Raw genomic sequence first — 19,573 nt, forward strand, 5'->3', positions numbered from 1 at the left:
AAAATAATCTAGTTGTAATGCCACAACAAGTTGTGAATGGCTTATTCGCGCTCCGCCCTCTAGGATCAGCTGGTTGTTGGTTCCAAACACCTGTTGCCAACAGGTTGCAGAGTGCTCTCTGCTGGACAAACTATGCAACCTTAACACTCATGAGATGGTTAAAAGGTGTTTCTTTCCCGTCTTTACTTTTTTCAGTTTTTATTTGCGTCTGTTATAAATTCAGATACCTACTGAGCAGCTCCTGTAGGTGTAATGTGTAGGTGGCTAAGAACAATGGTAGTTTCTACAATTACAGATAAAAGAACTATAAAAAAGGCCTTGCTTGTTCTGTCTTCTGTATGATAGTTCTTATTGCTTATAAGCAACCCCGATGCTATATTCGTTTAATTTTAAAGACTTCGCACTCATCATCCCTTTTCCTCCTCTTCTCCCACTGATGGCTCCGAATGTTGCAGCAGATCGTTTTTGGTCAATTTTAATCCTAATAAAACCTGCATTAAGAAAAACTTATTTCTGTCCTCGTGCTGCTGGTGAGAAAGCCACATTTAATTTTAACTTTCAACAGTCCATGTCACTGTTGAATAATCACACCATGTAAAGCAGTTTATCTAATGCAGGTCAGATGACGTCATTTATTTGACTGATTTCCCAGGTAAGCACCAAGAGGTGGCCAAAGCAACTGGACCTTTGAGAAACTGCATTATTGAAAATTGTGAGTCTTCAGAAGAAAAGATATGAACTCCCCTGCAGCCTGACATTTTCAAAAAGCTCCTCTCTGCATGTCTACTGCGTTACTGTGTTATTTATGACTAATCCAACAGTCTACAAGCGGGGCAGATGTATATAGGTGCCACCTGAGCAAAATTGACCAGGCAATTTAGATGTTTTGTCTTCATTGAGACATTCCTCTAAAACAAGAGGCATGTTTTGCTTTCTTTAAATAAATTGACTAAATTCGCTGCCTTATTGAAATTCAAACAAAACAAACCCCCTCTTAACACCAATGCAGCTATCAACAATGTATGCTCTTCCACAGCAACACCTCACTTTTCTTTCATTTTACTTCTGAAATACATTCTTTTAAATATGTTCTGAATATCAGAGATTTAACAACCTGCATCAAACTAAATAAAATATTGATTTTTCTGCTCATGGCATCTCCACTCCACTCCCCCTTGCCTTTCTACCACAGTCAGTTGCTGAGGAGCTGAGATTCTCATTAATGCTGCTGCGCTGCCTGAGTATATGTCATTTTGCCGTGGATGTTTTACTTTATTTATGCCTTGGAATGCATAGTAGCATTTGGGATATTAAAAGTTTGGATAAAATCTTGTGTTGGGTCAAATACCAACCCAATCAAAAACTTGTGACTTGGAACAACAAAGAAAATAATGTGCATATCTGTAATTCAAATCAACTCTGAATTGCATGATCACACCGACAACACAACATGTAACAATGCTGCGAGCCTTCCCAGACCATAGAAAGTTGAAAAACTTCAAGTCACAAAGGGCAAAGGAACTACTAGTGACACAATGTGGGCAGGGCACAAGATAAACTTTTCCATCTTCCAGGCAAGTGATTGAAACATCCACCAATGAGAGCACAGAATGCTGTTGAAATTTGACCTGGTAGTAAACACATTTGACTCACCTGGGCATTGTAAAGCCTTTGGATCACATCTGTCCATTTGGTTGTCCCATTGAGTGGAGGTCAATGGGAAATTAAAATTAAAATATAAATAAATATACACTTAAGAGTCTTTGATAAACTTCCCATCCGAGAATTACTATTTTTGCAATTTTTGTGGGAAATCATCAAACAGTTTATGTACATGCATGCAAATTAATTCAGCCTCACTATAAATGTGTTGGAACTGACATTTATGAGAGATGTGAGTTTGCTGGTCCTGAAAGATTTCAGCTCAGATTTAAAAAATAAATATAGAGTTTTTAACAAGATATGGATTGTAATATACAGTGGGGCAAAAAAGTATTTAGTCAGCCACCGATTGTGCAAGTTCCCCCACCTAAAATGATGACAGAGGTCAGTAATTTGCACCAGAGGTACACTTCAACTGTGAGAGACAGAATGTGAAAAAAAAAAATCCATGAATCCACATGGTAGGATTTGTAAAGAATTTATTCGTAAATCAGGGTGGAAAATAAGTATTTGGTCAATAACAAAAATACAACTCAATACTTTGTAACATAACCTTTGTTGGCAATAACAGAGGTCAAACGTTTACTATAGGTCTTTACCAGGTTTGCACACACAGTAGCTGGTATTTTGGCCCATTCCTCCATGCAGATCTTCTCGAGAGCAGTGATGCACAATTCTGTTGCTTGTGAAGCTCGCACACAAGAATTTCACTCACATGTGCTGTACCAATGTACCTGCACATGTGATGTGACATTAAAAGTGATTTGATTTGATTTGATGTTTTGGGGCTGTTGCCGAGCAACACGGACTTTCAACTCCCGCCACAGATTTTCTATGGGGTTGAGGTCTGGAGACTGGCGAGGCCACTCCAGGACTTTCAAATGCTTCTTACGGAGCCACTCCTTTGTTGCCCGGGCGGTGTGTTTTGGATCATTGTCATGTTGGAAGACCCAGCCTCGTTTCATCTTCAAAGTTCTCACTGATGGAAGGAGGTTTTGGCTCAAAATCTCACGATACATGGCCCCATTCATTCTGTCCTTAACACGGATCAGTCGTCCTGTCCCCTTGGCAGAAAAACAGCCCCATAGCATGATGTTTCCACCCCCATGCTTCACAGTAGGTATGGTGTTCTTGGGATGCAACTCAGTATTCTTCTTCCTCCAAACACGACGAGTTGAGTTTATACCAAAAAGTTCTACTTTGGTTTCATCTGACCACATGACATTCTCCCAATCCTCTGCTGTATCATCCATGTGCTCTCTGGCAAACTTCAGACGGGCCTGGACATGCACTGGCTTCAGCAGCGGAACACGTCTGGCACTGCGGGATTTGATTCCCTGCCGTTGTAGTGTGTTACTGATGGTGACCTTTGTTACTTTGGTCCCAGCTCTCTGCAGGTCATTCACCAGGTCCCCCCGTGTGGTTCTGGGATCTTTGCTCACCGTTCTCATGATCATTTTGACCCCACGGGATGAGATCTTGCGTGGAGCCCCAGATCGAGGGAGATTATCAGTGGTCTTGTATGTCTTCCATTTTCTGATGATTGCTCCCACAGTTGATTTTTTCACACCAAGCTGCTTGCCTATTGTAGATTCACTCTTCCCAGTCTGGTGCAGGTCTACAATACTTTTCCTGGTGTCCTTCGAAAGCTCTTTGGTCTTGGCCATGGCGGAGTTTGGCATCTGACTGTTTGAGGCTGCGGACAGGTGTCTTTTATACAGATGATGAGTTCAAACAGGTGCCATTCATACAGGTAACGAGTGGGGGACAGAAAAGCTTCTTACAGAAGACGTTACAGGTCTGTGAGAGCCAGAGATTTTCCTTGTTTGAGGTGACCAAATACTTATTTTCCACCCTGATTTACGAATAAATTCTTTACAAATCCTACCATGTGAATTCATGGCTTTTTTTTTCACATTCTGTCTCTCACAGTTGAAGTGTACCTCTGGTGCAAATTACTGACTTCTGTCATCATTTTAAGTGGGGGAACTTGCACAATCGGTGGCTGACTAAATACTTTTTTGCCCCACTGTATTTAACCACTTAAGTCAGGAAGAGTGAGTGCCTACTTTGTAAAGAGTAGAGTGCTGTGTTTAAGCATTACAGTTTGAATTTGACTGATGCAGAGCGAAAACGCACATCTGACCATTTGCTAGCAATGCTGCAAGTGCAGCAAGGACTTTTCACCAAGCTTTACAAATCCAGGAATGGAGGAGTGGAGACCAGCTTTGTGATTTCCCACAAACCCACCGTAAGCCACAGTGAGACAAAAGAAGCATTTGATAATGTGCCCCTCTCTAGGTGAACCGTAACAAGTTTGATTGAGGATTTTATGGGAAATGTGGAGTGAAAAATAACACTTTTTACTCTTTTTATCCTGGGCTGTGACACAGTCCAGTTACTCGTCTTTGCACTTGGGATAACAGAGTTTGGGATTATGGAAGAGCTGGCAGCAATGCATGGAATGAAAGGCACTAAAATCTGACAGGAAAAATAGCAGTAGCACTTTGTATAACAATAGCCCTGCCAAGTATATAAAATTTGATACATTTCTTTTTGTGAGCTTTCAAGACCTCTATATCGTCAGTGTGATTTTTTTCCCCAGAAAAACCTCAATAAATTGCACCAAAATTCCAAACATAGCAAGGACAATACAAAATAAAAATCATACATGTAAAATTACTTTTTTTTTATTTAGAAAGTTCAATAAACATTACAGTTTGAAAAAATAGAAATACCACACACACACACACACACACACACACACACACACACACACACACACACACACACACATTGCCCTTCATAGATAAACTTTATTGTCTGCTTCTTTGATTTATTATAGCAAGTAAAATAAATATAAAAATAAAGACTGAGACACAAACTGAGCCTCATGGGGTCACAAACTAGTGTACTCTTAGTGTTGATTCCAGAAAAAATTGAAGATTTTGTGAAGGACATTCAGCAGGAAGTCTGTTCCAAATCAAATATGCGAATCCATCGACTGTGGTTACCACTTGGGGAATAGGGAGCACCCGAAAGTACTAGTGATAATAAAAGTGGAGTAATTGTCTCATGTGCTCACAATATGAAAATGGTGACTTCCCAGCATATAATTTTCTGTCTTTACTATGCTTTATACTCAAATACTTTTCACCAACTGTTGCTGTTTTACCATTGCTTTTGTGCATCATAGAACTCACAGAGACTCTCTGAAGCTCCTAAGTATCCTTAAAATTTGAAAAATTGCACAGATTCATCCCCCCAACTCCCTTATAGACAAACCTGTTGTCGGTCCAGCGCGATGGCGGTGAGCGTGAGGGTGGAGACGTGCAGTGAGCAGTACTGTACAAAGCGACTGATGTGGCACATAGTTCTTCCAAACACCCAGGTGCTGTTCACAAAGCGGACCTAAAGGAGTGCACACACACAGGGCAGGCCAAAATGAGAAATGTCAACGGTCTCATCAGGTAGACACACTGGGAGGAACGTCAACTTTTAAAACTCCAAAAATGAGAAGTACTCTAAGAGCAGCCTAACATGGCTGCTCTTAGAGTACTTCTCATTATGATTATAATGATTAGCAGCCACTAAACAGACATGAGCTAACTATGTTCATACTCCAGTTCCCACAGCAACAATAAGCCTTAACTCTAAGTAACAGCTCTGGAATACTAGTGCACCAATGAGACAAATCAGAATTATTAGTAATTTTCTTGCAGTTCAGTGTAGACCCCTAAAAATAGTGTATGCCATGTGGGGAACATTTTGCTTTGTTATAGATTTTTTTCCATTGGAGGCTTTCATAGCATAGCAACCTTTTACACTGCTCTGATTCAGGTGAGGAAATGTCAGCAAAGATGGGAGCAATTTTAGACGCACCTGTAACACAAGATTACAGTTTATAGCCTGCACTGTCAGACATCCCCACTTGAGGTGTGCTCCTGCTTCTTCTAGTGTTTATAATCACAGTTACAGTGACACATGCTGTACAGGTCATGCAGGATACAGCCATCGTGTTAGATTTTTCGGCACATATGATCAAATGTTCTAAATAGCCTAAGTGCACTATTTCAAAAAGTGCTGAAAGAAAATCTGAAAGAGAGAGAGAGAAGGTGGGGTGAGGGTGTGTGAGGCAGGAGTTGTTTAGTGATCCTTGGGGTAGGTAAGAATGGAGAGTAATATTGAGTTGCCTGGCATGCCACAGAGGGCTCATTCAAGGTGAAGCTTTTTTCTTTTTCTTTTTTATCTCCGTAATAACACATGCCAGTCCTCAAACTGGAGCTGCTGCTCCAGCCCCACTAATACACAAACACCAAGCTTTCTCTTTCTCTGTCATTTGCAGCTACAGTGCCTTGAAAGATTATTTGTCCCATTCGTGATCTCTTTGATAATCTGATCTCAGATTATCAAGTAAATTTTAACATTAGAAAAAGATAATCCGAGTAAATACAAAACACCATTATTAAACAGTGATTTCATTTATTAAGGAAAAGGGGTTTTCCAAACCTGACCAGCCCTGTGTGAAAAAGTCATTGATATCTATCAGTCTGAAATGGGTTACAAATCCATTTCTAGGGGTTTGTCACTTCAGAGAACCATTATCCACAAATGGAGAAAACCTGGAACAGTGCTGAGGTGGCCGATGCACCAAAATGACTCCAGGAACACATCAAAGACTCATCCAGGAGGTCACAAAAGAACCCAGAAAAACATCTAAAGAACTGCCAGCCTCACCTGTCTCAGTTTAGGTGAGAGGTCATCCATGGGAGAGTTCCAAAGAAAAAAAAACACTGTTGACCAAAACTAACATAAAGGCTCAAAAATCCTGAAGGAGAATGTCCAGCTATCAGTTTGTGCCCTGAAGCTTAAGTGCACTTGAGTAATGCAGCAAGACAATGATTCAAAACACTCTGGCACACACTTGGAGTGGGCTGGTCAAAATCTGGAGTTACATCCAATTGAGATACTTTGGTATGACCTTTAACAGGCTGTTCATGCTTGAAAATCCTCCAGTGTGACTGAATTAAAACAATTCTGCAAAGAAGAGTGGGCCAAAATTCCTCCACAGCGATGAGTGAAAGTCTCATTGCCAGTTTTTGCAGATGCTTGACTAAAGTTCTTGCAGCCAAGAGCGGCACAACCAGTTATTAGGTTTAGGGGGCAATTACTTTTCACACATTTTGTGTTTACTCTGGTTATCTGTATATAATATTAATATTATTGTTTGATTATCTGAATTTTTAAGTGTGACAAATATGCGTGACACTTTACTGCTGAACAATATAAGGAGTGGGAAGGGAAAAATACTCCATGTAGTCTGGGTTTCACTATACAAATGTCAAAAACACAAGTCCAAACTGAAAAAAATGCTAAGTAGGTTAGGTTGTTAGAAAAAAAAATCCTTTGCATGGAGAGACTCAATTAGCATATATTCAGAAACGCACTCTGTTTCGTGGACTCCAACATGAGGTCGGAGGCTGGAGGTGGTGGGCTGCCCACGTCTGATTAAAGCAGCATTTTTAATAAATACATTTCATGCATTCAGAGTAAGTCCCAAACTCAATGTCAGCTGTGAGTTTGCAGGCTCCAGGATGATTCAAAGCAGGAGTGACACATTTTCAACCTATTAAATATGGGGCGCCATTTGTAAACTGAAACATGCCGAAATTAACAGCAACATTTTTCCACATTTAGCTCTAAATCTTACAAAAACATGTTTTTTCGAGTCATTTTTTACAACATTTAGTAAAATATTTGTAACTTTTCATATTTAAAACAGGATTTTAAATGTTAAATCTAAATGCTAAATGTTAAATCTAAATGTTAAATGTTAAATCTAAATGCTAAATGTTAAATGTAAATATTATATTTAAATGTAAATGTTAAATGTTAAATGTAAATATTATATTTAAATGTAAATGTTAAATGTTAAATGTAAATATTATATATAAATCTAAATGTTAAATGTTAAATCTAAATGTTATATATAAATCTAAATGTTAAATGTTAAATGTAAATATTATATATAAATCTAAATGTTAAATGTTAAATCTAAATATTATATATAAATGTAAATGTTAAATGTTAAATCTAAATGTTATATATAAATCTAAATGTTAAATGTTAAATCTAAATGTTATATATAAATCTAAATGTTAAATGTTAAATCTAAATGTTATATATAAATCTAAATGTTAAATGTTAAATCTAAATGTTACGGGAAACTAAATATTTAGCTAATATGCAAATTTATTGTACGGGTCAACGGAAATACCAAAATAAAAGCTTCAAGAAAACCTCCCGCGCTAAAGTGTGCCGGTCGCGGTCAGGTTCTGTGTTTTCGTTCCTCTTACGGTCACTTTTGACTGCCATGAGCTGCTTCGACTATTCCCTACCAGCATGTCCAGCGATTTAGCTGAAAACATTGGAAGAGCCGTTTTGTCGGCCATCCAACGATTCAGCGGTAATGCACCCTCGACCTCACAAACGCCGCAGCACTTGGTAAGTTTATTGTATAGCATTTTGGACGGGTTGATAGCAGTGTTAGCAAAACTAGCAAAGCTAAATTACTTAGCTAGTCCTCAATTATTTCATTTGGTAGGCAGCAGACAGAGATCGAACATCATACCACTCTATTTATTTATTTGGTAGGTAGGTAACAGTCGTTCTTGATGTAAATGTTTCCTTAGGAATCCAGCAATGCACCTGGACCAAGTAGACCTGCCGTCTCCACTGGGATACCATACTGCTCGGTAGGCCTTCTTACACATATCATTTAATTCATTTATCATGAAATTTCCCCTTGTGGGACTAATAAAGGTATGTTATCTTATCTTAGCTGACTGGTTTTGATATACAGTCAGGTTCATAAGTAGTTGGATACAGACACATTTTCTAATGTTGCTTCTGTACATTACCAGAATGAATTAAAAATGAAACTACTCCAATGCAGTTGAAGTGCAGACTTTAAGTTTTAATTCAGTGGGTTGGACTAAATGAATGCATAAAAATGTGAGAGGGAAAAATTAATTTGTAAACACAATCCTATCATTTCAGAGGCTCTAAAGTAATTAGACAAATTAAATAACTGAAAATAAAATGATAATTTCTATTACTTTATTCAAAACCCTTTGTTGGCAATGACAGCCTTAAGTCTTGAAGTCATGGACACCACCAGATGCTGGCATTCCTCCTTACTAAGGCTCTGCCAGGCCTTTACTGCATTGGCTTTCAGTTGCTGTTTGTTTGTGGGCCTTTCTGTCCTAAATTTAGTCTTCAACAACTGAAATGTATGCTCAATTGGGTTAAAATCCAGTGACTGACTTGGCCATTCAAGAATATTCTATTTCTTTACTTTATTAAAGTCATGGGGTGCTTGGACTGTATGTTTTGGGTCATCTTCCATCTTTATTATTAAATGCTGCCCAATCAATGTGACTACTTTTAGCTGGACTTAAGCAGACAAGTATGTCTCTGAACACATTCAGCTGCTTCAGTCCTGTGTCACATATTCAGTAAACACTACCAGTGCCACTGGCAGCCATGCACGCCTAAACCATCACACTGCCTCTGCCATGTTTTACAGATGATGTGGTATGCTTTGGATCATGAGTCGTTCCACCCTTCTCCATACTTTTTTCTTGCCATCATTCTGGTAGAGGTTGATCTTGGTTTTATCTGTCCAAAGAATGTTTTTCCAAAATTTAGCTGGCTTTTACTAGATGTTTTTTTTTTTTTTTTTTTTTTTTTTTAAGTCCATTCTAGCCTTTCTATTCTTGAGGCTTATGAGTGGCTTGCACCTTGCAGTGAACCCTCTGTATTAGGGCTGTTCGATATGACAATATGAAAACATCTATCATTTCATATTATACGCTATCATTTGTTCTGTGGTGTCGCAAAATAAATTTTACGTCAATATTTTTCATCGTTTTGATGGTCACTGTAGTGGCTGTATTAATTTCTTAATTTTCTTTTCTGTTATGTTCTCTTTGACCGCATGTTGTCTGTTCACAGTAAAATTTTCAAAATGCAAACACTACGTCTCAAATCAATTCCAGGCCTTTTATCTGCTTAATTGGTAATGACATCATCATTTTAATATGGATACCCTAAATTAAAGCTTAGTCTGCACATCATGTCCATGATATAATTTTGATTGGAATATGTTTCAGTAAACGGGCAACAAAATAAAACTTGTTAGGGTCCAAATACACACTGACCTAATTGCAGGCCTTTGCTACTCTAATTGAGTGCTCAAAGCACTTTTATACAACAGATCTCATTTACCCATTCACAGGCACAGATTAATACAAGCACTTTTTCTGTCCAACATTCGCACACAGTCATAGTCGGATAAACTCATTGGGAGCTCTAGATTAGAGCACCTGGGAACTGAATCACCAACTTGACCAACAATCATCAAATGCTAATCTACAAGATACAAAAGGTTCAGTTTTCTGTGTAATGGGTAGACAATAGTAAGATGGTCTGAGTCTACAGTTTGTTTGTTTTTAATGAACAGATAACAGAAACCTTACGGATGTATTGTAATGCATAGGTGTCTATCTGTATCTGTGTTTGAATTCATTTCAGGTTCCTCTTCCATCAGTTCCTCAAGCTCATGCTACGCGCTCACATTTTGTGAGAAAAAACAAGACCTGCAAACACTATACAAAAGATGTTGTGTGCTTGCCCTTGTCTTCAGCATCAACGTTTCTCATACCGAGAGGAGATTCACGAGCAAAACTAGCACAAGATGGCCTTATTGGGAAGATCTCCTTTACATCTGACTGGTCTGAAGCACAACTTAGAGAAGAAATAGCAGCAATCTTCAGAAGAACATTTGCACTGTCAACTGGCCAGACATTCCCTTTTGAGTATTTGAGTACAATTAGAGGATGTAAACGACTAATGAAACCAAATGTTTCTAGCAGTTTTCTTTGGGGTGGCCAAGAAGTTGGCTCGATTTGTTCCACCACCTGCCTCTATATAATGGCAGGGATACAAAAACCTGCACAGGTAAACATTTTATATTGCAGTGCAGAAATATTTGTCTAAAAAGTGAGTCTGTTCCCTTAACATAATTTTATTAATTGTATTAATTAATATTGCAGTTTCAGCAGGTGTAAACAGTTTTTAGTGCAGCCATGTGCCTCTGTGTTACCAGTGATTTGGTGCAACTGTATTTGATTTTATGTAGAACATGCTTTCTTTTCCCTCAGGAGGAACCAGAAGAGCTGTCTGACAGTGACTTTGAAAGTCCAGTCTGCCGGAGAAGACGAGGTATGTGACGTGAATGAAAACCTAGTGAGGTTCTAAGCTCGATGACCAGTTAGATTTTGTTACTGCAGTGCGTAATAATTCCTGGGGGGTTTGTTTGATGAGAGCATCGTTAATTTGTCCGATTGGGGCGATCGTGGCTCAAGAGTTGGGAGTTTGCCTTGTAATCGGAAGGTTGCCGGTTCGAGCCCCGGCTTGGACAGTCTCGGTCGTTGTGTCCTTGGGCAAGACACTTCACCTACCACCTACTGGTGTTGGCCAGAAGGGCCGATGGCGCGATATGGCAGCCTCACTTCTGTCAGTCTGCCCCAGGGCAGCTGTGGCTACAACTGTAGCCTCCACGTGTGTGTGAATGGGTGGATGACTGGGTGTGTAAAGCGCTTTGGGGTCCTTAGGGGGGACTAGTAAAAGCGCTATACAAATACAGGCCATTTACCATTTTAATGTTTACGAATTATCACAGGTGATTACAGCCAAGGAGGAATATGTGCCCAACTTTCACTTAAACTAATATAAGGATATATAAAGGCTGTTAACATTATGAAGCAAGTCATGCTGACCTTCTTTCCTTTGTTCAGTGCATCATGCGTTGTCTACAACACCAGGTGAAAGTGAGGCCAAGCATCAGGAAACAGAGAGCTGCATTCAAGAGAGTGAAAATGAGGGACAGGCAGAGGGACAGCAGATGTTTCCATATAATGTGGCAGAATTTGTGTAAGCTGTTGTCTAGGGGTTAAAGAAATCCTTCATTTTAGATGTTGTTTAGGATATTGTTTTGATGCAAGTTTCCAATTTGCATGTTTGGGGTTTTTTTGCTGAATGACTGCAACTTTAGGATTTACATTTAATTTTTTTTTTTTTTTTTTTTAATGATGTAGTGTGAGAAATTCTTCAAGGCTGACATGTTTTATGATTTCTAATATCTCTTATCTACTTAGCCCTATTTTTCTGGAGGAAGATGAAGCTCTTGAAGAGGCAATTCAGTGTAGCCTCCTAGAAGAGTCTGATAGACAGAGTGAAGTTCATATTTCAAGGTAAGATTTGAAAGTAACCTTTGATAATTGAATATTTTATTTGCATCTTTACTTGCATCATTTTTTTGCAGTTACACAATTACAAAGGTAATTGCTCATTTCTGACTAATTTAATATGGACTCCAGTCACCCCAGCCATAAACTGTTCAGACTGCTTCCATCAGGAAGGAGGTTCTGCAGCATCCGGTCCCGTACCAGCAGACTGAGAGACAGCTTTTTCCATCAGGCCATCAGACTGCTGAACACGTCATAGACACCTCAGCTTCACTACTGGAACTTCAACATTATGCACTGCACACTGTATATAAATGCCACTTGTTTTGCACATATTCAACTGTATATTTATATATTTTATTATTATTATTATTTTATTTATATATATATATATATATATATATATATATATATATATATATATATATATATATATATATATATATATATATATATATATATATATATATATATATATAATATTTTTTTTTTTTTTTTTTTTTACTTACTATTTAATTTGTAAAAATGTGTACACACACACATGTAGGAAAATATTTAGTATACACATCCAGAAATGCATACACTATTATATATTGTACATATATTTATTAGTTTCAGGTTGGCCATTCTTGCTCGTTTGTGTTGTTGTGTTTGCACATCTCTGTTGCTTGTGGGGCTCGCACACAAGAATTTCACTCGCATGTGCTGTGCCAGTGTGCCTGCACATGTGATGTGACAATAAAAGTGATTTGATTTGATTTGATTTGGACTATCACAACATAATTATCTGTTGTAACTCTGTGCACTTGAGTCAAATGTACAGCAAATTTCCATTTTTCCCCAAGATCTGTTTGTCATTGTCCCTTTTTTATATAGGTCTTTTAAGAAGCTCAGCAAAGAAGAAATTGAAGGTCTTCTTAGAGCTCATAGTGAGAAAGTCATTACACCAGGAACAAGACAACTCCATATCAGTCGAGCCAATGTGTGGTCGACTGCTTTGCGTCAGTTCAAGAGACCCAAGTTTGCAGAAAGCTGTGAGATGCTTTATGTCACATTTGCAAGCGATGAACATGATACAGAGGAAGATGCTGCTGACCTTGGGGGGCCAAGGCGGGAGTTTTTCCGTTTACTGGTGAAGGCCATCTTTCAGGACAGTGGTGCTTTTGAAGGTAATAGGATTTCACAGTCAAACTACCGTAACTAACTTACTTACTCAAGGCCTAAAGGCTTGTTGACGACACTCGTTTTTATAATGTTACAAACGCAACAACCACCTGATCTGAACATTGTTTGACAGAACATTAACAAGTTAATAAATGACTACAGATAATAAATCTGTTATGTTCTGTGTGTCTGAAACAGTAAAAAAAAAAAGTAATACATTTTTGTCTGTCAATCTCAAGATATCAGTTTGGGGTCTGTACAGAATATACTTTTTTGTGTGTTATTTTTCAGCTACACCAAATGGATGCACACTGAAATTTAACATCCTACACTTGCAAAATGGAGTATATCGAACCATTGGCAGGATGTTGTCCACGATAATAGTGCAAGGTGGAGAAGCACCTGCCCTTCTCTCTCCACATGTAGTAGACTACATTGTGTCAGGAGACATTCTTCAAGTACACCTAACACCGGATGATATAGGTGACCCTGAGTTAAGAGAGAATCTGAAAAAGGTGAATTGCAATATTATAACAAGAATATTGTAATATTTCCTATATTCACAAGTCTTCTGGTCTTCTTTTATAATATATAATAAATACACTTTTGGTTATTAGAGGCAATTCCATGTATTATATTTTCAATTTGTTTCCTTTTTGTTAAAAAAAAATATTGGTGAAATACAGCCAAATAAACCAAAACAAAGTTTCGAGTCCAATTAAAATGAACCATCTGCAGTATTTGTGTACACTGGTAAAAAACAAACATTTAAAGTGTTTTTCTTAAATATTTAGGTTGTAAATGCAACAACTCAACATGATTTGGAGGAAGCAGTCAGCTGCTGCGACTCATGGCGATATCAAGTTGAAGGTCTTCCACTCACAGTCACCATGGCCAATAAAGATCTGTTTGTGAAAAATGCAGCTCTATACCTTGCAGTTCTGCAACGGCAAAGCTGTTTCGATCAACTAACTGATGGCTTGTCCTACTATGGAGTGAGAGTTATATTTTTTCTGTATCAATTGGTCATTATTTTATAATCATTTAGAGTGAGCTACTTTTTATATTTAAAACTGGAATTTAACCATTATTTAAACTTTTCTGTCTAGATTTTATCACTCCTGAGAGAGAACCCCAGTTTGCGTGTTCTGCTTGACCTATCGGGGGGAGGACAAAGATCTGACAGCCAGTTTAATTGCTGGGGTTCTCAGGCCAAGCTATTCTGTCCTTGGGAGCAACAGAAGAGTTAGAGAGGAGCTGATGGTGGTCAAATTTCGGGAATTTCTCCAGTGTGTCGAAAGTAAGCAGAAATTCACATAATGTAGTCTGGCCATGAAACAATTCGGGACACTAAAGTAAAACTTTGTCTTTTTATGTCACATGCGCACACACAAAACAGGAATAAAGATGTATGATAGCTTACAACTGACAAGCAAGGCAAAGACAGAACCTCTGTATTTTTTATAAAAACATTAGCCATCATTTAGTTGTTAGCTCAAGCTTTAACTATTTTAGTGTCCCCAGGTTAACGGTGGTTTTTCTTTGTTTTTAGATGAAGAGCTGAGAGACTCACTTGGAGAAAGGACTCTTACCAAGGATGAAGAGGCATTTGTGAAGGCTTTGAGGCCTGGTCACATCTTGGCTTTTGCCACCGGGAGCAGCAAGGTTCCAGCCATAGGTTTTCAACCAGCTCCTAAAATAACATTCATTCACGATGAAAGCAAACATCTCCCGATTGCACACACATGTGCAAATGAGCTTCAGCTTTTTGTGAATGAAACAACAATGGCTGATGATGATGCTTTTCATTACTGCTTCTTAGTAGCACTCATGAATGGAGCTTTATTCAGCACCATCTAAACATGTTCCAAAAAAAGTGAAATTAAAATGGTGGGTTTGTTAACTCTAATCCTGTTCATTAATTGTAGTTTCAAGTAACTTTGCTTCATACAAGATAGTTGAAATGTAATAATTTTCAAAGCTTAAATAGATTTATAAAAATGCTAACTCTGTATTTTCAACGACAAATCAATAAAGTCACTGGTGTAATACAATAATTTTATTAAGCTTTTCTTTTTTAAACAAGGACACTTCAAAACAGTTTATGCACAGAGTATACTAAACATGCTTTGTAGAACAAGCCAGGATTACTTAGACATCTAACAGCAACATTTATTAAGACTATTGCAACTTTACAATGATTAGCACAATACTGTAGATAATCTTGTGAATTGATTTAAAGACTGACTGTTCCGTGTTGATAATTTTCACTGTTATACTGTATTACACTGTTACAGTGTGAATTTGATCTTTACTTCAATCTGAATAACTGGTTTTACCCATAAACTAAAAGTGGTTGTAGCCTTCTGAATAGCCTATGAGTCACTGTCAGTCATTAACTCTGAGTCCTTATGTGGCAGGAGGCATCACTGCTAGAGGGGAGGGGCTTCTGCAGTAGTACAAAAAATGCATTTACTGTACAGCATTTAAGAATAATAAGTGTCATCACTCTTTAGAACATCACTGGTATCCTGTGGTTGAGGTCACACATTTACAAGTTTGTTAAAAATATACTGCTGTGTTCGTTGAAACAATGTTTTACCATTATTGTTGTCTTCTTCAAAAGGGTGAATGCTTGTATATAGCTCTTGTAAATCGCTGTCATTTAATGGGACAAACCTACTTTCAGAGTTTGACAAGGAGGGTATGGAGACCTCTGCTGTAGAAAGTTCTGGGTTGTGACGATGAGACACATGAGTTCCGCAGGCAAAAAGCTGGATGGGAGTTCTATTACCTTCAGTGGAAACAGAGTGATTGTTATATCCAGCTTTGAATTCCTTCAAAGTGCGGTTGATTCGTGGTAGAAACACATGAAGGCAAAATAGGTCTGTTGCATTTTCTAAGTCTAGGATACCAAGTGATTCCAATTCATAAAATATAGGTGCATAAATGCGGCTACAGTTGTTGTTTAAGTCTCGGTTGAAACGCTCAATCCTCTGGTTGTGCACAGAACTTCCCATTAAGACAGAGCTTTCATCCCTGCTTGCTCGCATGTCCTCCCAAATCTGAGCATTCTCTCCTCCGTGATCAGTCCTGATATGCAGGGGTCTGCCAAATTGTCCAACAGCTGCAGTAAAGAGGGCTTTCACAGTCTCAGCTCGATTATTGCTGGAGCACTGAAGAAACATCAACATCCTGCTGTATCCATCTATTGCACCATGAACAACAAACTTCCAACGAATCAGTTTGTGATTTCCATCTATGTGCCATATGAAATTTGGATGAGGCACAGAATATACTCGCCGAGCAACTGCAGTTCTTCTCCTGGATAGAACACCAGCCGAGTCCACCCTCCGCAGTGACTTTCTTACGCGCCATCTTTGAACCACTATGTTTTTGGAACGCAGATGACCCATCAGCATCACTTCTCCAACATTTGGATGTTCAGTTTTTATCTGGGACACTATCTGATCTAACTCATGGTCACTGATTACATTGAATTTTGACTCTGAGATATTATAGTCTTGCAGTAACTTATACAGAGTGGGCCTGGAGATGGAAAGGATAGATGCAGCTTCAGTAAAAGATGTTTTCAGGGAAAGAACATTTTCCAATTCCTCTTTGGAAATCTGAAGCCTTCCTTGGTAACCATCCTAGAACACGGCACAGAAAATCTCAATGAGCACAATTCTATAACAAAAGATGGGTAATTTGAGGCAATTGTACTGTGACAGATTAGCTAGAGTAATATTTTATCAATAGTTTTAAAATATGAAAGTGAGCAATCAAAAGACACTTCACAGCAAAAACAGTAATAAAATATGACGTAAAACTTGTGAATGTTGTTGGTGGTGATGTGACACTGCTAGTAATGGACCCCTAAGAAGATGAAATGTATGTAGAATCATTACTTTGACAGGATTTAATTTAAGGTGACATATTACACCAAAGAAAAAACAAAAATTAGTCAGCTAAATGATATGTGTAAGAAGGCCTACCGAGCAGTATGGTATCCCAGTGGAGACGGCAGGTCTACTTGGTCCAGGTGCATTGCTGGATTCCTAAGGAAACATTTACATCAAGAACGACTGTTACCTACCTACCAAATAAATAAATAGAGTGGTATGATGTTCGATCTCTGTCTGCTGCCTACCAAATGAAATAATTGAGGACTAGCTAAGTAATTTAGCTTTGCTAGTTTTGCTAACACTGCTATCAACCCGTCCAAAATGCTATACAATAAACTTACCAAGTGCTGCGGCGTTTGTGAGGTCGAGGGTGCATTACCGCTGAATCGTTGGATGGCCGACAAAACGGCTCTTCCAATGTTTTCAGCTAAATCGCTGGACATGCTGGTAGGGAATAGTCGAAGCAGCTCATGGCAGTCAAAAGTGACCGTAAGAGGAGCGCAAACACAGAACCTGACCGCGACCGGCACACTTTAGCGCGGGAGGTTTTCTTGAAGCTTTTATTTTGGTATTTCCGTTGACCCGTACAATAAATTTGCATATTAGCTAAATATTTAGTTTCCCGTAACATTTAGATTTAACATTTAACATTTAGATTTATATATAACATTTAGATTTAACATTTAACATTTAGATTTAACATTTAACATTTAGATTTATATATAACATTTAGATTTAACATTTAACATTTAGATTTAACATTTAACATTTAGATTTATATATAATATTTAGATTTAACATTTAACATTTAGATTTATATATAACATTTACATTTAACATTTACATTTAAATATAATATTTACATTTAACATTTAGCATTTAGATTTAACATTTAACATTTAGATTTAACATTTAGCATTTAGATTTAACATTTAAAATCCTGTTTTAAATATGAAAAGTTACAAATATTTTACTAAATGTTGTAAAAAATGACTCGAAAAAACATGTTTTTGTAAGATTTAGAGCTAAATGTGGAAAAATGTTGCTGTTAATTTCGGCATGTTTCAGTTTACAAACGGCGCCCCATAGGACATTACAAATGTTGTTATTAAAAAAACATTTATGTGTGAAGATAAGAGCTGCCATACCCATCACACACACATGCACACCTACACACGCGCGCGCGCGCACACACAGTGGTCTTACCAGAGTAAAGGGTGTATTGAGGACTGTGATGAAGATATCAGCCACCGCCAGGTTTAGGATAAATAAACTGGTGGCGGACAAGGTGCGCTTGTTTTTGACCACCACGTGACACACCAGGGTGTTCCCGAACAGGGAGATCACGATTATGAGGGAATAGGCTGCCACAAGCAGCGCCTTGATGCCCCTGTCCTGAGACTCTCCGCCGCTGCTGGCCAGAGAGCGCCAGCCCTCCAGCAGACCCTCATCAAAGTCCAGGAGAAACAATCCGGAACTCGCGTTCCCTCTCTGTCCCGAAACATTCATGAAACGCTCCGCGAAAGAAAGTATCTCCTCTCCCGAAAGTGAAGAGTCGTTAGTTCTGTGTCCCGCTGCTGCCCGGCTCATCCAGAGGACCACGGAGAGCCAAACACATACTGCTGTCATTTTTATTATTATTATTATTATTATCAGTGTAATTATCGCATCCCCCTGCCTGTAGTTTTAATGAGAGAATGAGAGGTTTGCAGCTGCTTCTCTGTCATTCGTGTCACTGGAGTAAAGGAGAGAGGCTGAAGCGTGGGCAACAAGTTGTGTGAAGCGACTCAGCAGCAGGAGAGGCTGCTGTTTATAAAGCTTCAGACTGTCGCGTGTGTGTCTGTGTGTAGCAGAAAGAGAGGGAGGGAGAGAGACTCCTTCCTTCTGTGCTTTTATTGATTCGTTCTTAGTGAGATGTTTACCTGCAGGGTGATGCAGGGTGAAGCTGGCTGATTTGCAAGTCCAAGGCTGCTTCGGGTCTCCATGCGTGCCAAATTAAACCGCCTGGTGGTTTATAATTGAATTGTTTTGGCAACAGACATTTAAGCTGATGGCCTGTAAACGTATCGACCATTTAGAGCATTCTGTTAAATACTTGGAAATTCGTAATTTAAACCCCAGTGTGTTCTTAGATGATATTAAAGGACTTTGCTTTTTTTACTTGTATAAGCTTTTTTCGAAGATTTTTCAGGTATATGTTGCCAGTCAAGGTCAGTGAAGTCACCAAATATGGTTCCTTGTTCATTTAGGGCAGGGGTGTCCAAACTCCGGCTCGCGGGCAGTCCATTTTTAATTGGCCCGCAAGTAATTTTATAAATAGAATAGAATATGGCCCGCACTTCAACTTTTGCTTGAGTGTATTGCACTTCTCAGTTTTAACACCAGGGGGAGCTGTTGTTAATCAAGGCAGTTGCTCCACCAAAAAGGTCAATCACAGAAGAAATTTACCCCCAAGTTACTAAACATGGCAGAACCAAAGAAGCGAAAGGTAGAAAGTGAGTGCAGAAAATTTCAGACACGGTGGGAGAA

The 19,573-nt window shown here is 38.5% G+C and overlaps 3 protein-coding genes across 3 annotated transcripts in view; 1 reads left to right on the forward strand and 2 right to left on the reverse strand.

The window, feature by feature from the left end:
• gpr83 (G protein-coupled receptor 83) overlaps positions 1 to 18,553 on the reverse strand; it is a 44,993-nt gene extending 26,440 nt beyond the window's left edge. The window contains exons 1-2 of the mRNA XM_076885388.1: positions 18,251 to 18,553; positions 4,948 to 5,073 (exon numbers count right to left, since the gene is read on the reverse strand). Coding sequence (XP_076741503.1) covers positions 4,948 to 5,073; positions 18,251 to 18,553 — 429 coding nt within the window. The remainder of the gene's footprint in view (positions 1 to 4,947; positions 5,074 to 18,250) is intronic.
• Positions 7,860 to 15,191, forward strand: LOC112435052 (uncharacterized). The gene is made up of 11 exons (XM_076884902.1): positions 7,860 to 8,166; positions 8,355 to 8,417; positions 10,258 to 10,683; positions 10,887 to 10,947; positions 11,523 to 11,658; positions 11,883 to 11,978; positions 12,849 to 13,141; positions 13,428 to 13,651; positions 13,931 to 14,131; positions 14,246 to 14,436; positions 14,689 to 15,191. The coding sequence occupies exons 1-10, from the start codon at positions 8,065 to 8,067 to the stop codon at positions 14,384 to 14,386; spliced, it is 1,743 nt and encodes a 580-aa protein (XP_076741017.1). The 5' UTR covers positions 7,860 to 8,064; the 3' UTR covers positions 14,387 to 14,436; positions 14,689 to 15,191.
• Positions 15,210 to 17,685, reverse strand: LOC143419008 (uncharacterized). Its single transcript, XM_076884903.1, has 3 exons — positions 17,386 to 17,685; positions 17,135 to 17,197; positions 15,210 to 16,789 (listed from the first exon to the last, which is right to left on the reverse strand). Exons 1-3 carry the CDS (start codon positions 17,485 to 17,487, stop codon positions 15,680 to 15,682), a joined length of 1,275 nt encoding a protein of 424 aa, XP_076741018.1. The 5' UTR covers positions 17,488 to 17,685; the 3' UTR covers positions 15,210 to 15,679.
• Positions 18,554 to 19,573: the final 1,020 nt, after the last annotated feature.

Source organism: Maylandia zebra, linkage group LG6 (genome assembly GCF_041146795.1).
Source record: "Maylandia zebra isolate NMK-2024a linkage group LG6, Mzebra_GT3a, whole genome shotgun sequence".
NCBI lineage: Eukaryota > Metazoa > Chordata > Actinopteri > Cichliformes > Cichlidae > Maylandia > Maylandia zebra.

Coding starts and splice junctions, on each gene's coding strand:
- LOC112435052 (XM_076884902.1), top strand. CDS start 8,065: ATGTCCAGCGATTTAGCTGAAAACATTGGAAGAGCCGTTTTGTCGGCC. Junction 8,167..8,354: donor CACAAACGCCGCAGCACTTG/GTAAGTTTATTG, acceptor ATGTTTCCTTAG/GAATCCAGCAATGCACCTGG. Junction 14,132..14,245: donor ATGGCTTGTCCTACTATGGA/GTGAGAGTTATA, acceptor TTTTCTGTCTAG/ATTTTATCACTCCTGAGAGA.
- LOC143419008 (XM_076884903.1), bottom strand. CDS start 17,487: ATGTCCAGCGATTTAGCTGAAAACATTGGAAGAGCCGTTTTGTCGGCC. Junction 17,198..17,385: donor CACAAACGCCGCAGCACTTG/GTAAGTTTATTG, acceptor ATGTTTCCTTAG/GAATCCAGCAATGCACCTGG. Junction 16,790..17,134: donor CTGGGATACCATACTGCTCG/GTAGGCCTTCTT, acceptor GCCGTGTTCTAG/GATGGTTACCAAGGAAGGCT.